We start from the raw sequence: 14,989 nt of genomic DNA on the forward strand, positions 1-14,989 counted from the left end.
GTGCTGCCAATACAGGTGTGACAGTTGTGCCGACTGGACTCCTTCCCCCAAACCACTTACCCAGGAGAACAACGGGCTGTTTTTCAGCCAGAATTCCACGATGTTAAATTCCCCTTACAGGCAGGTTTGCTTTCAGTATGTTATTAGAAATCAAAATCAAAACCATTACTAAACTGATCCTAAAAGTTATTTTAACATTAATTTAATATTACTCTACAATGTAACAATGCTACTTGTTGTTGATCCACAAAACCACTGTTGACACAGTAGTTAAAGCTATGAATAAATAGGTACATAAATCAAAACAAAGTATGCAAGCAAGGCAGCAAGATATATATGCATTGCTATCTTGAGCACTGGTTTGTTCAATAATCCAGTTTCCTGTGTTGAGGTTTGCAGCTTCTGAAAGCAAACCTTGCCCTTTTTTCTGCATTACAGTGTTTTGTGTATTTTACTTCTGGCTCAGCTTAGCACTAAAATGCTTATTTGAAAATATTACTATGGAAAAGAATTACAACTAGAACAAAATGAAATACTTTATCATCAAAAGTTGCCAAATGCATTAAACTCGGCAAAGGCTTGTCAGCTTCAAACAGAAATATATTGCGTGCTGTTAAAGATTTAAAAGGTATAACTGCACTGCCAGACTGACAGGCCCACTGCAACAGAAATAAAAAGAAACATGTATTCCGTCAGCGCTTTCTGCAGGTGGGCAATTTACGGTGAAGAGAAATGAATACAACTCAAGGCAGAAGGCAGAAATTGTTTGCTTTTTTTCTTGCAATGAACCATTTGCCACTGTACCTGGATAACAGAGGGTGCCAGCGCACTGAAGTGAAGCGTTTCACCAGGAACATGGTACAAATGTGTTTTTAATACGATGCTGCAGTACTTCTTGTGGTCACTAGATAGCCCCCGCGTTTTCCTGGTTAAGGGTGTGACTTCCTTACCCGAAGGAGAGCCTCAAACCCCAGCCTTAGGGGCCTGCTGCCGGTCTCCCCCCTAGATATGAACGGTAAGACCTCCTAGGAAGGCTGGTTCTCCTCACAGAATTTTTTTTCTTTCTTTCTTTCCATTTTTAAAGTGCATTTGATTGTGCTCATTTTGCTCTCCAATATTATTCCAACAAAAAAACTTAATTGAGAGTGTAGGTCTGGTTAGACTGCTAACAATACAGGTTTTTTCGTGAGAGTATTTCTACAAAGCACGACATTTAAAATACGGAGGGGAATTCAGCAAGAACAAAAGGTCCCTCCTGATCACTTGTCTGTGCAAAGTATAAAATTCCCAAAAGGCAGCAAGATGTTTCCCACCCGGGCAGTGGAGGAAGACTGCTCCGAGTTGGGGGACCCCTTTCATTTCTTGCTGGGGGCCTGGCTTCATCCAGCTCAAAGGTCTGAACAGGCTGAGGCAGATCATGGAGCATGCCACAGCCTTGAGCAAGACACACTTATTTAACCCGCTGGAAACTGGGGTCCTTTTTTTAAGCAATTGACAAAATTCCTTACACTGCTCATGTCTGTTTCATAATTACCCAAACTGAGTTGCCACATCAAAGACCTTAATGAAAGACCTGGTGATGTTTAAGGCTCTCTAGATCTTGCAGCCCAGGAAAGGGCTGCTTTAATCTGCCCCGTCGGCAAGCTGAGAGCAGAGCCGCTACACCTAGCTGCCTCGTCGGCGGTGACCTTGCCTCTCCTGGTGGCCTGCCCGCAGCTCTGCATTCAGAGCTGCAGCACCGCAACTGTCTTGTATTAATATATGAATGACGAAAAGTCCTTGTTTCATACTAGTATCAGCCTTGTTAGGACCTGAGGAAGGGTTTTAACAAATCAAAATTCCAGCTCTTGTGGTTTTAAAGAAAATGTGCAAAACCAAACCGTTTGTCCTGTATAGGCTCATCTCCTAAGCTAAAACCCACAGAGAAAAAAATCACCAGCCTATGGCTGCTTAAATCTTATTATTTTGGAAGGGAAGAACTAGAGGGGTGACTCATGTTTGACTCATGTTTTTTTGAACATGAAGTGTGCTTTGGGTACTTAGGATACACCCATCATTTCTGGCTGGCAGTACTGCTATTAGCGTAATAAAAAATCACCCCCCTCCTCCGTCTCTGTAACTTTTAATTTATCTTTTCCTTTTATATTATTATGCCTCTTAACTTGAAAGTTTCAGGATGTTGGTATTTGGTTTGCATGAATGGTATTGCAAGAGTCTACACCCAGTTATACAGTTACCAGTATTTGTGCTTTTATCCAATAGATAAAAGTTTACTTAATATCTTCTTCTTATGCAACAAATCTATCTTTCCCATTTTAGTGAACATGTTTTAGATGATGTTTTATTTCTGATAGTAATAAAAAAACTATGGAAAGAGCAAGACTGAGCTAGATTCTCTTGTAATATTATAAAATAAATGATAGCTCTATGCTAATGGAAAAAATCTTTAACTTGGAATCTAAAGTCATGCCTCAAATACATCTTAATTACATGGCAAATATACATATATTGGCTCAGAACTACTATTGCTTAGCTACTACAGTGAGAGATAGCATTTAATTAAATTAATAATGAATGTATATTATAGTTGGGGGGAAAATGCTATAAAATACTCCAGTGTGTATTGAAATATTGCTCCAATTTTTAAATCCCCAGTCTAGAAATCCAGCTAAAGATCCAACAACCAATTTTAATTTGAAACTTAGACTTCAGATTACTTGACTATTGGGAATTTTAACACTGAAACAGCATCACTGTCATCAGATAACAGCAGTCTAAGCTGTTAATCAAGATTCATGCCCCCGTGTGGTGATCACTGCACTTTTTTAGATGAAAAAATTCCTAGGCAATCTGGTTTGATGACTCTTCCCCTGCAGCCTTTTACATTCCTACTTAATTCAGGGTATAAAGAGATGCAACAGAGTAAATAAAACCATTTGCATGCTTAAATTTAACTTTTTAAAGTGTTTGCAGACCTGGAATCTATGGGATACAAAGGGTTTGAGAGGATATAATGTGCAAATAAATGTACAGTCTGCCCAACTACATCCCACAAGTGGGGTTGCCTGCAGCTCCTGAGGTGCTGGGGGTGCTGGCCCAGGTGGTCTCTTCTGTCCTTGTGTTCCTAATCCCTACAAGAACACCCCGGATTAGCAAGGGTTCAGTGTACTCCAGAGCCTCTCCAGAGACGGCCTGTTTCATTTTCCAGTTTTGGTGATCTTTTCATTTTGCAGTAATAATGATTTGTCCCCCTGTTAGAATGTGCTGATGAATCCAGTCATTTAAATACTGTTGATCCTCTAGAGGTAAATCATTGAATCTGTTTAGCAGAAAGCACTCTCCATTGAAAGAACAATGAGGTAGTAAGCATCAGACTGGTTATGGAAGGAGTACAGAAGAATGAAGAACTTGGATCTAATCTTAAGGGTCACTGATAACATCACAGCTTTGGACAAATCACTTAACAGTGTGAAAATCAAGTCTAACATGGGAAAAGATCTACTTTTGCAGAGTGTTTTGAGGTGTCCTGGTTAAGCAATGCCATATAAATCCAATGCGTCACACTTCAACCGTTGGCACTTGAGGGCTGTGCACTCTCTGGAGCCTATGGCACCTCATGTTCCCGCTAAAGCCCTGCACATCAGGGTGGATTCTGGCTGACCCCCTCCCTGCCCCTCGTCTTTCATCTTGTGCTACAGGAAAAGCTCTTCTGCCTGTTCACTTGATGAATGCTGGGTCAAGCACTCAAAGAGCAGCTGGGGTGTGAGGGAAGAAAGGTCTAAGCTCGCCATGATTGAGTGAGAGCATAAATAATCTATGAGTAAAATCTCTCCCCCAAAAATACTTCTGGGAAGGCATGTAAGTAGTCGGTAGAAATAACAGTCAGCCCTGACCAACTGTTTTATTAGCATCTTACCTGCTTGTTGGCTTTCAGCACTGCCCTCAGGGTTGCTATCTGCTCCCGCTTTGTACTCAGGAGTGATTTCAGTTTCAGTATCTCTTCCATTAAGGCCTCCTTGTCTTTGTCAATCATGGGCGCCAGCTCCCGAGCTGCTGCACGCTGGCGCGACAGCTGCAGTGACCGATCTACAGCCTTCTGCAAGTGCTTGATTTGGTCCCTTATTATGGCATTGAGGTTGTAGATGTTCATCGGCTCTTTGCGAATGTCACTAGTATCAGAGACTGGGGAGGAAGGAGGGGCTGTGATGACAGGAGAAATTGTAGGTGTTTTTGTTGGGCTCTGTTCCTTGCCAGGCTCTGTGCCCTCTTTTGTCACCTGTTCGGTCGGGGTCCTGGCTTCTACTGGTGATGCCATTCCCCTTCTGGCGAGCCGTGGAGAAAGGAGACCTCGAGGGTCATCCGGTCCCTTCAGGCTTCCACTGCGGGTGACTCTGCTTTGCCTGTAATAGTCCAACATGACCCTGTTTGGTGTCTCGTTGTTGCACAGGCAGACGTGATGGTAGAGCTGAGCCAACTCCTCGCTAAAGGTCACCAGCTCGTCCTGGGCGGTGTTGAGGGTGTTATGGTTTTCGTTTGCTATGCTTGTCATCCTTTGTAATTCCTTCTCCATGTGGACCATTTTTTCCTGGCTTTCCTTGGTTGATTTCTCCAGGTTTGTCACCTGCTCATCATACGTCTGGATTCTGCTCTCATACTTGGCCTTTTCTTCAGTGTAGTTTTCCACATACTTATTATATTTCTCCTTTAAGGCTTTGATTTCAGCTTTAAGGTCAATCACCTCAGTAACTGCTACTTTGTATTTACATTCTAGGATCTCCAAGCCATTGATGTCCACTTCATAGTCGTGTGCTTCCTCCCCAGGGTCTCGGCCCTTCTCACAGTCAAGCTCTGCTTTCAGCTCCTTGTTGCTCTGCAGCCCCCTCATGGCATTGACATGCTCTGTGAGCCTGTGGACTCGCTCGTGTTGCTCAGTCAGCGCTCCCTTGGTGTGCTCCAGCTGTGTCTGAGACTCCTGAAGGTTGGCCAGGAGAATAGCCTTCTCTCTTTCCACCTGCAACAGAGACAAAGTAAGAGATTTCATCCTACCTGTACTTTTCTGCCGAACACCAAACTCTGCCAATCACATCCATCTCTTCCACTCCCCCACTTTGCACACACGATTTGAGGGCTTCAAAGTCTTCAAGGAGATTTTGAAGTACCTGTACCCCTCATCCATAAAATTAAGTCCCAGAGATATCTTGATCTTGTAGGGAGTTATGCAGTCTCACTCCTTGCTACCATTTGCAATGTCACAAGGTTGTGATTTTTTACACATTGCCCAGTAAAGAATTACTTGGTGCCCAAGCAATTCTGCCTAGTCACCTAAAATAGTGATAATACTGAATTTATTAGAACAGATATATCCTGAATTTTAATAGGCAGAAACTGCAATAATGTCAACTATAACATGTTACACTGATACATACACATTTGTCAATGGAGTTTGAATTTACATTTCCCATTAATAGCTCTACCACTCATTCAAAATCTTTATTTATATATTTGGACTGTTGCAAACACTCATAAAGGAGTGCTTGATTGCTGAGTGCAAATACAGTAAATAAATGCCTGTCTACATTTCCATAGATTAGATTAAATTGCTACCATGTGTGAATATAACACAGATTGGGACACTGAGCACATGCAGCTCCCAGGACTGCCCTTCTCCAACATTTAACTGTATGCAAAATCCATCCATTTAAGGACAAGGGAGAAAAAGCAGGATTTGTGGTATAACTAACAAACCACTGGCTCTGACCTGATAAGTTCCCTCTGAAATCTGGATTTTGAACAGCAGAAGATGTCATGGAGCACTCCTCTAGAGTTTTTAATAAACAGCATCTTAAAGCAAGTGAGTAAGAATAACTGTTTTAAGTTTGGTCTGTTACTACTTTCAGGTAATACCCCTGAAAGACTTCCAGTTTAACTTCTAAATTTAATGCTCCATGCTTTTTTTTTTCTGTGCCTTTGTCCAGTTCTGAATTGGGAACCAGAGGAAGGCAAAAATATATGGGATCCTTCTTGTTTTCATGGCTTTTGCAGCAGGATCAGGGTGTCTGTGGAAATCCTGAACCCAGGTTTACTGCTCTTTCTCTCCCACGGCTGCAATACCTCAGCCCTGTGTTCACACATGCAGTGAAATTGGCAGTTCCACRTTCCCTTTATAGGTAACTGAATTACTAATTCAGAGAAATCAAAGCTGTCAGTTGTGAAAAACCCTTTAAAAAAAGATTTTCTTTGCTATCGGCATCTCCCCAGCTAGTGTTTGGAAGACTCAAACCAGCCATCGTGAAACTTGCCAAAGGGAAAAAAAAGTCTTTTAGAGACTTAAGAGAATATTAATGCTGTCTCAGAAAATGTTCCAGCAGTAGTTCAGAATCCTGTTATCTCATAACTAGGAATCCAGTGGCTGCTGCTGAAACGTATTATGGTACTGAAGCATATGCTGATCCCCTGGTTTTATAGACAGGCTTTCAAAACATGGCTTTTATTAGAACCTTTAATCATTTGCAGCCACCAAATCCTAGGAACAAAAATAGAAACCATGTTAAAAACCTTTAAAAAATTGGCCTAGTTTTCTTCTGTACAGGTGAGTGACGACTTGCAAAGAAAAAACAGGGCCAAACCTCATCATTATTTAATGATTTAGGAAAAGTCTGACTCCTTAGATAGTGAGAGCTCCATTTTAGGTGCTACATAACCTGTGCTGCAACATGGAAGAGGACAGCCAAGCGCCACGAGCACAGTGGTACCTTTCTCTGACGTTGTTCCCCGGTTGCTGTCTGAGCTTCCCTCTCTTCCCCATTACTGCTCATTCCCAGTGTCAGCGTACTCTTTCTGAATTTGGTTTATTAACAGAAAGTCCAAAATAGCGTGACCTTCTTCTCTGCCAAGACCGTCTTGTTAAAAGGTGACTGCTCTCCACAGATCTCTCTGTCAGACCTGCCCCAGGGAGCCTCGGAGAGTTATTTGGTCAAAGCTTTTTCACTAGCTTTCCCCTGTTTTTCTTTTTCAGCAACCAGTCTCCCGCAGGTCTACTCTCCCTGGAAACTTTCAGCTGAACTCTGGTTGTTACCACCTGGTATAGCAGGCTTGGGTGTTAACTGCGTTATTCTCATCAGATAATGAAGGTATTTGTTCCTTCAGCCTGATAAGGTGGGCTAAACCTTGCATGAAAATATGAGTTTCAGTTAATTTAAAGGACCATCTCACCTTATGACTGAAACAGCATGTATAACATCAAAGGCAGTTGGCTTTTTAAGGTTTTTAGTTGCACTGGGGGTATGCTCAAAGCCTTGGAAGCACGCAAATAACAGTCGACTCCACTAGTGTAAAAACAAATACASAGCTTACAGCCAGAGAGCCGTTCCTTCGATACAGCAAGCTGGTGTTAATGGCTTCCACATTGGCTTTCAGTGACTGCTTAAAAAGTTGGACAGAATTGACCCCGACAGATTATTGATCTCAGCTGTCATATTCTACGATGAAGGAAAATTATAATAGAACTAACAGGGATCTTTATGATCATTTCTTTCTCTGCTGAACAGAAATGGGTTCTGGAAACAAATATTTCTTTTCAGGGTTTCAGACTGGTATAATAGACGAAGAGCTTAAAAAGAAAGGATCGTTTCCAGAGAAAAGATCTGACATCTAAAACCCATACACCAACTTTGACAGTAGGTAAAATGAAATACATATACCTACTGACTTTCACTTATTATAGTCCAGTAATAATGGATGAAGCTAATCTACTTCTGTTTGAAGGTATAAGTACGTGCTTCTACTTTCAAGGGGGGAAAAAAAACAAAGCTCAAACTGAGCCCTGAGGACACCATCTGAATACTAACGACTCTCTGCTGGTTTTAAGTACAGTAATTATATTTCTTGTTCTAGACAACACTGTGTCTTATTTCCATCCACAGCAAACTTTTGGGAATAGGCTGTTATTTTTGGTGTATCCTTCAAGGATTTCAGTTTGGGGAGATTTCCTTCCCAATTTGTTCTATAGTTTGCAATTATGGGAACCAATTTAACCATTGCGATTTATCATCCCCCCCACCTTTTATTAATATGAGTAGCTCAGCGAACAATTCCTGTGGAGGAATGCACCAAATGAACAGGAAATTCACTTCAAGGACCCTGAATCTCAGCCTTATCTTTTTTATCAGAGAGTACTAGACAGTTGCAGAAGAGAATCTGTGCTACTTGACTTTTTTTTGTTTTTTAAGAGAATTTAATCTAATTTTTTCAAATAAGACAGTGAGGATGTTGGCCTCAAGAATATGGAAAGCAACACCGTGGAAGGAAAAGAAGAATACTAGGCTCTAAAAATGAGACAACTGATTCTTCCCACAGAATAACAGACAGGGAAGCAGAGCAGAGGATTCCTTGAGCAAACGGAATATAAGAATTTTCAGCCAGACTTTTGTTTCCTCCCGGGCTTAAAAGATCCAGGTAGGGAAAATGAGCACTTGCAATTACACCTCTTCTGGGGATGAACACAGATCATGGAGCAGCAGAGTCCCAAAAGTTGCTGAAGGAATTATATTTGTGGTGTACAATAATTTTTTTTAGTGTGGGCTTCTTCCTGAGATTAAAGAGTGAAAAAGCTTCCCACACACATGTACAAAATAGCAAAGTTTTCTTCTCTCAAAAAAAGGAGTCTGTTGTCCTATAGATATAAAAATGTTTCCCAAGAGATGTACAGTTTCTTCAGCAACTCTGCCACAGCCTCTTCAGAGAAAACAGGAGGAATATATACCAGATGTTGAGACGTGACAGACTGAACAACACATGGCAGAAACACCACTAAAGAGAGCAAATCCAGTTTTGCTGAAGAATTACTTTTTGCCAGCTTGAACCCAATTAAATCCCCAAATCGACTATGCAGAAAAATCTTGGAGGAAATTTTCACATTTAATTTGTGTGACCCCAGGTAAGCTGATATGACTAAACAGAGACGACCACTTTAAAAAACTGCACATCAGTGTTTTGCAGTAAGCCTTTTCAGTATCTAAGGAAATCAGGTTTCTTACTGGGTCTATTCTTTCTTTTTTAGATCTCTTACCATGACTGGCACACTGAGCAATGGTAGCTGCTATTTGTGTGAGGTTTTCACAGCCCAGCAAAGCCATTGTGACTGAGAAACAGTTTTATTTCTTTTCTAGGGCGCTACAGTCTTACGATGGACAGTTTGTGGCTAGTCCCTTTCAGAAGGCTGTTTCTTAAAAAGGTGTAAAACAAGTACGTAATGTTAAAATTAAAGATGATTGAGACAACTTTCACTCCAAATTTATATTGCATAAATTTCATTGTATATTATGCTTGAAAATGTTTAAACCGTATATTAAAATGTGAACATTTCAAAGCATTTTTTCTGAAGCTGTTCTAATTTTTCATATTGTGTTTCTAAATGAAATCAAAAGCTGCATATAATAAACACGTATAAATATATGTGTATATTATATATGTATTCATCCATACATCTGTGTGTGTATATATATGCATACACACACAAAAATGCACAAAATTTATATTTGAATATTGGGACAGTTTCTGACAGAATTTTCCACAGAAATAAAATTCCAAATTTCAAGAGTTTCCAGATAAATTACGTATGTGTTGTATCAAAGATATTTGTACAAAGCACTAGATATCATGTAATCAGTGTTTTCCATGTCATAGCTCAGATCAAACCTTCCCACAGTGCATTTGGTAATGAAGCAAATAAAACATTTAATTCTTCAGCAAATACAGAACATACCATGTAGGATTTTATTGCTCTCTAGCAAGCACTGAAGGGAGGGTTTGCTCAACTTAACTTCCAGGTCATCTTTCACATTTTAGGCAGGTCTCCCTTTAGAAGAGGCATTTTTTGGAAGCCCACAGCTAGAAAATGCTGGATGTTTCCCTGAAGGTGCCAAAACCTTTCAGTTCCTATGGCATGGAAGACGCTCAACAGCTTGGGCAGCTGTTGATATATCCGTGTTGTATTTTACCCCTTCTAAGATGATGTCAACATTGGGGCTGGCAACTTGAGTTTTTATCCGGATCGCTCCCAAGCTCTGATTCTGATTATGCCCAGTTTGGGCTTGGACAAATAGACAACGAACCGCTCGCTGCCTGCTCCCCAGAGGCGCTCCCTGCAGCGTGCACCTCTGCCGGGAAAGCCAGCGTGGCCAGCGCCACTCTTTGACATCTCACACGCCACACGCTCTCTGAGTTAACATTTATTAAGAAGAACATCCCTCTCCTTTTGTTCTCTTTTGATGGTATGCCAAATCCTGTTCAAACTGAAGTTAATGGCAAAAACTCCCTCTGAGCTGCAGGGGGCATAACTGAGTCTGTCTATATTTCAGTGTTTTTTTCAGATAGCTTTGCTCACATTGAAGAGTGCTTTACTCCACTTGCAATCTGAGGAACATTTCCTGTTATTAAACCAGGAAAATGACACCAAAATCCGACCATCAGCAACTACAGTATCTCAGTCCCTTTCTCCTCTTCCCACTAAACATCAACTCAGATCACACTGTGTTCACACAGAGGTATTCTGTTTCTAGAGGTATTTCAATCAAAAACAGGACATGAAGAAAACACCAAAGCAGAGAGTGGAGAATAGAACATACATGGTCAAGAACATCACTGGGGGCAATCAAGGTCACTGCAAAAGCTGGTACTCAACTCCATAAGATGTGTCTAATCAGGACATTAAATTAAGCTCTTACCTGCATGAGTTGCTGCTTCAGCTTCTGTATTTCTGATATGTTGAGCTCACTAAAGAGGTCCGAGACTGGGTGCAGAGATTCCCCTTTCCTAACCACGGGAGTTCGGAAGTCACCGTTGAGTTTCACAAGAGGCCCGTGGATATGTCCGTTCATTTTGTCGTCATTGTTGGGCTCGCTCCCATCCTCTGCAAACTTTAATCCATCTACTGATATATTAATATGGTTATTATACATACTATCATTGAGGTTGATATACTGGGAGAGTTCCTTCCTCAGATTGTTCTTTTGCTCCCTTTCATTTTTTAAAGTTTCCAGGGCTTCCTCCAGCTGATGCTCAGCAATCTCCTTCAACCGGATGGCATCTTCTAGCTGACTATTAAGCAACACTGTCTCCTCCTCAAAGCGTTTAATCTCATGCTTTAAGCCTTCGTATTCAACCTGAATTAGACAAGACAAAGAACATTCATAATACTAAAACTTGAGTCATGAAAACCTGCCATTCATTAGCCTTATTGAAATAGGTGCTACAGAAAATACAATTTGAAATACCAGGCACTGCCTATGGCTGCAAAAACAGGCTGCACAGAAAACGCAAGTGGACCTCTCTATTGAATACTGCACTGCTCGTTTTTTCAGCAGGTGAGAATCAAGAAATAAAACCCCTTTTCCAAGTAGCTTAAAAAAAATAAAAAAATGTATTTCATGGAAAGAAGGTTATTTAGTAGCAGGTGTCCTGGTATTCAGAGATTTATTATGAGTTGCCATAAGCAGTGTTGGTATATCATGATATGTATCGATCTTAAGTTAATATGGTTTGAGCTATTAATTGTCAGTATTCTGAAGATGACTGTAATCTTCATATCTAAATTCTTATCGGATATAAGTCACTCAGGCATGGATACTCTAAAGTATCTTGGTGTCTTAGTAGTGCTGAAATCTATGGATGGAAGGTACAAAACTCTTAGGAGAGGCCCAACAGCCTTCTCTGTATGTGTCGCACAAGCTTCTCCATTATTCGAGAAACATTTAATTTTAAAAACGAAACAGCAGACTAATCACACAATCAATTCAAATTACAAGTTGCTCCAAACTGTTAGAGATTTTAAACTACCAGGGAAATGTAATAACTAGCTCGTTCAGCCACACAGTGCTTGAACTGTGCGTATGGATGCCATTTCCAAGCACTTGGCAACCTGTTGCTGAAATGCTTTCCCCAGTGAACTGGTCAGGCTTGGAGGGACTAACTGGTCTCTCGCCTTCCCAGAGCACAGGCACCCAGCCCCACRCCTAGGTGCAGTATTTTATCAATATATTTATTGGCAGTGTGTGCGGAAGAAAACAGCTTCTTCTCTAATCTGTGAAGACAGCTCCCGTGTTTATAGAAGGAGACATGTGCAAGCCTCTGTGTTGCACCTAACACAAAGCAAAGCACAGGGAAACCAGTCTAGCTGTAAATCAGGTGCTCAGCAATGTCTAGAGGGTGCAGGAGATCCCYGCAGCAGAATGCTTCATCTTGCTGCCCCTCATCTTCTTTTCCGCTGCTAGAAAATCCCACAACAACCAAAAGGAAGACCTTTGTTTATACAGTTACATGTCCATTCCTGACCAGCTCTCCCAGTAAAAATTATCACACTTTGATTTTTAATTTATTTCTATCCATGTAACTTATCCACATTTTAATTTCTAAATGGAAAATTTCCCAATATCAGAAGAAATTTTGCAGTAGTTTCGTGAAAGAGAAAAGGAAATATTGAATTTTCATGCTTTTATAAAAATCTTTTCTGTTGAGACATTTCTAATTCTAATGAATTTATATGCATTACTATCTGCTATTTTTAGGCACAGGCCAATCTATTTTTCATTTGACATTTATATTTTTATATATGTATGTATATTTTTAAATGAACTATAATAAGGTTCTGGTAAAAACAGAAACATCAACCATTCCTTTTGGAGTAGAATATTTATCAACCTGTCAGAAGTCTTGTACTTGTAAGCCTTTGCAAAGGCAAACTTAAAAACTGAAGCACTAATCTTCAAACTCAGAGAATGGAAAAACATCAAACAACAAAGAAAGTTCCTATGTTATATTGGGAAACATTAAAAAGAAAAGGAAAATCTAGGGTATTTTGAAATCTGCATTTAGAAACTTGAAATCTTTTTAGACTGGAGATGTCCATCTAAAACATTATAAAATCCAACCTAGTAGCTACATTTATAACCTAAGGACACAAAAACACCTAACTTCTTGCATTTAAATTCTGCGTGAAAACCAGAGGTTAATATTATCCATATGGTAACCATCTCATGGATCCTTGCTTTCAAAAGTTACAAGAAAACAAGTTACAAAAAAGACCAGCACAGATAATCACAGTTTATCACTAAGACTAATAACATATGGTTTTATTAATTAAAGTATTAAAGAATAAAATGCTCTTGAAATTTTCTCTTGTAGATCAAAGCTATTTTAGGAATTACAAGAGCATGGAAATGTGAGAGAAAATGACTGATTTTTTAAGTCATTCAAAATGTGGCAATGCTTCTTTTCTCCACACACAGCTGGTATTTGGATGCATTATGAATGAAAGACTATGACAGACAGTACTGCAAACATTTGCAAACAGATTTTCTTCTGGTGGAAACAGGTGGACAGTCCAAAAAGGGGTCTTTACATTTTTTCCTGATAGCATGAAAATGCCCCCTGTGAGGCTAGTGAGGAAAAAATATATGCCTCAAAGGGAGAATTTGCTGGCCTGGTAAATAACTCTGACACAGAGATGATCGGCTAGAAATTTACTTTCGGGGTGCAAAAGTCATGATATCTTCATAATCAGGGAAATGATGTACCGGTTTCTATTACCTGTATATTCCCCTACTGTTCTAAATGTTTCAATCATCTTGTTTGTGCTAGAAGTGTAAAATATCAGTAAAAATAAATAAAATAGAGTACTGCATATTCCTACAGGAATAAGACAGTTTTGTTAACAGGCTCCCATTAGAAACCATGACAATCTTAGATATTTATTTTTATGTTATAAATAAATATTTATTATATTTATTTTTGATTAAAGCCCTAATTGAGCCACTCAGTAGCTTAAGACATAAAACAGGCACTGCAAAGCAGTGCTACAATCTGTTAGAAGTGAAGGAAATGGTGTTACACRTATAATCTTATGCTGGTCTGGGAGGCGTCTAAAAAGATAAAACCTGTTTCGTCATCCAACTTGGATACTTACTTATTTATCATGGCAAATTAACTTTTCTGACATGAGAACAAATCTCTTTTGTTCAATTTGAAAGACAACTGTGTTCTTGCTAACTTCCTCAGCAGTATTTACATCCAGCGGCAAAGGAAGCCGTGCTTTCGCAAGGGGGAAGAGAACAGACCCAGCTACTGTTTGCATCTGCATGTAACGGGGCTTTGCGACATCATGGTTCCTCAGGGCACGTTCTGCACTGCAGGGAGAAGTACAGTGTGTTGGCTTGCTGTCAGCTGCAAATCGCCGTAATGGGGGAAAGTTAAGAGACAAACCGGGAGCATCTGACATCCCTACTCCTGTTTTTGAAGCTTGCCAAACTTGCAGGTTAGCATTGCTGAGAAGAGAGCAATATTGGTGCAGGAGGAGAAAAAAGGGAGAACAGGGAGAACATTATTCCTCTTTTCTCCACTTCAGAAGAGGAAACAGAGTGCAGAAAACAAAAAGAGAGGAAACAGAGGGCTAAACTCCACAGTTAGGCATTGAGTTCAGAGTATAAGGATGGAGGAGAGGAAAAGCAGAAAGCGAAAAGCTACAGTTCTACCTATTTTCAATAATTATTCTGCTATTACTAAGTTCTGTGTAGATATATGCCATCAGGATTTTCCTAAAACTGAGGGAAATGCCTCCCCATATCTCAAAAATGGCCAATAACATTGTTACAGAATAAGTGTGTAGCAAAAACCCAACTGAAAACATACAAAGAAACTTCTATTAAAGTGCTCTGATAGATCATGTTATGGAAATTTGGGAAAATGGTGTCATTTTTCAGCATAGCACCTGGACTCTTTTGATGCTTACTTGATTCTGTTTCAGCGTGGACACCAGTTTCTGTAAAGTGATATTTTCTTCTTCAAGTTCAGTGTAGTCCTGTAGAAGTCTCGCCTCTCGAAACTTGTATTCTCGAATTTCGTCTTTCATTCGTATCCTCTGTAGTTCCACCATTTCATTATTCTGATGAGAGAAAATGCAAGTATGTCACCACTCATTCATGGCCACTTTAATGAT

The 14,989-nt window shown here is 40.0% G+C and overlaps 1 protein-coding gene across 3 annotated transcripts in view; it reads right to left on the reverse strand.

Moving 5' to 3' along the window:
* The window catches only part of BICD1 (BICD cargo adaptor 1), a 182,125-nt gene that overhangs the window by 37,770 nt on the left and 129,366 nt on the right, over positions 1–14,989 (reverse strand). For all 3 annotated transcript variants that reach the window (XM_026090975.1, XM_026090974.1, XM_026090973.1), the window contains exons 3-5: positions 14,783–14,935; positions 10,725–11,162; positions 3,917–5,011 (exon numbers count right to left, since the gene is read on the reverse strand). In XM_026090975.1, coding sequence (XP_025946760.1) covers positions 3,917–5,011; positions 10,725–11,162; positions 14,783–14,935 — 1,686 coding nt within the window. The remainder of the gene's footprint in view (positions 1–3,916; positions 5,012–10,724; positions 11,163–14,782; positions 14,936–14,989) is intronic.

This window comes from Apteryx rowi, unplaced genomic scaffold, assembly GCF_003343035.1.
Source record: "Apteryx rowi isolate R43461 unplaced genomic scaffold, aptRow1 scaffold_888, whole genome shotgun sequence".
NCBI lineage: Eukaryota > Metazoa > Chordata > Aves > Apterygiformes > Apterygidae > Apteryx > Apteryx rowi.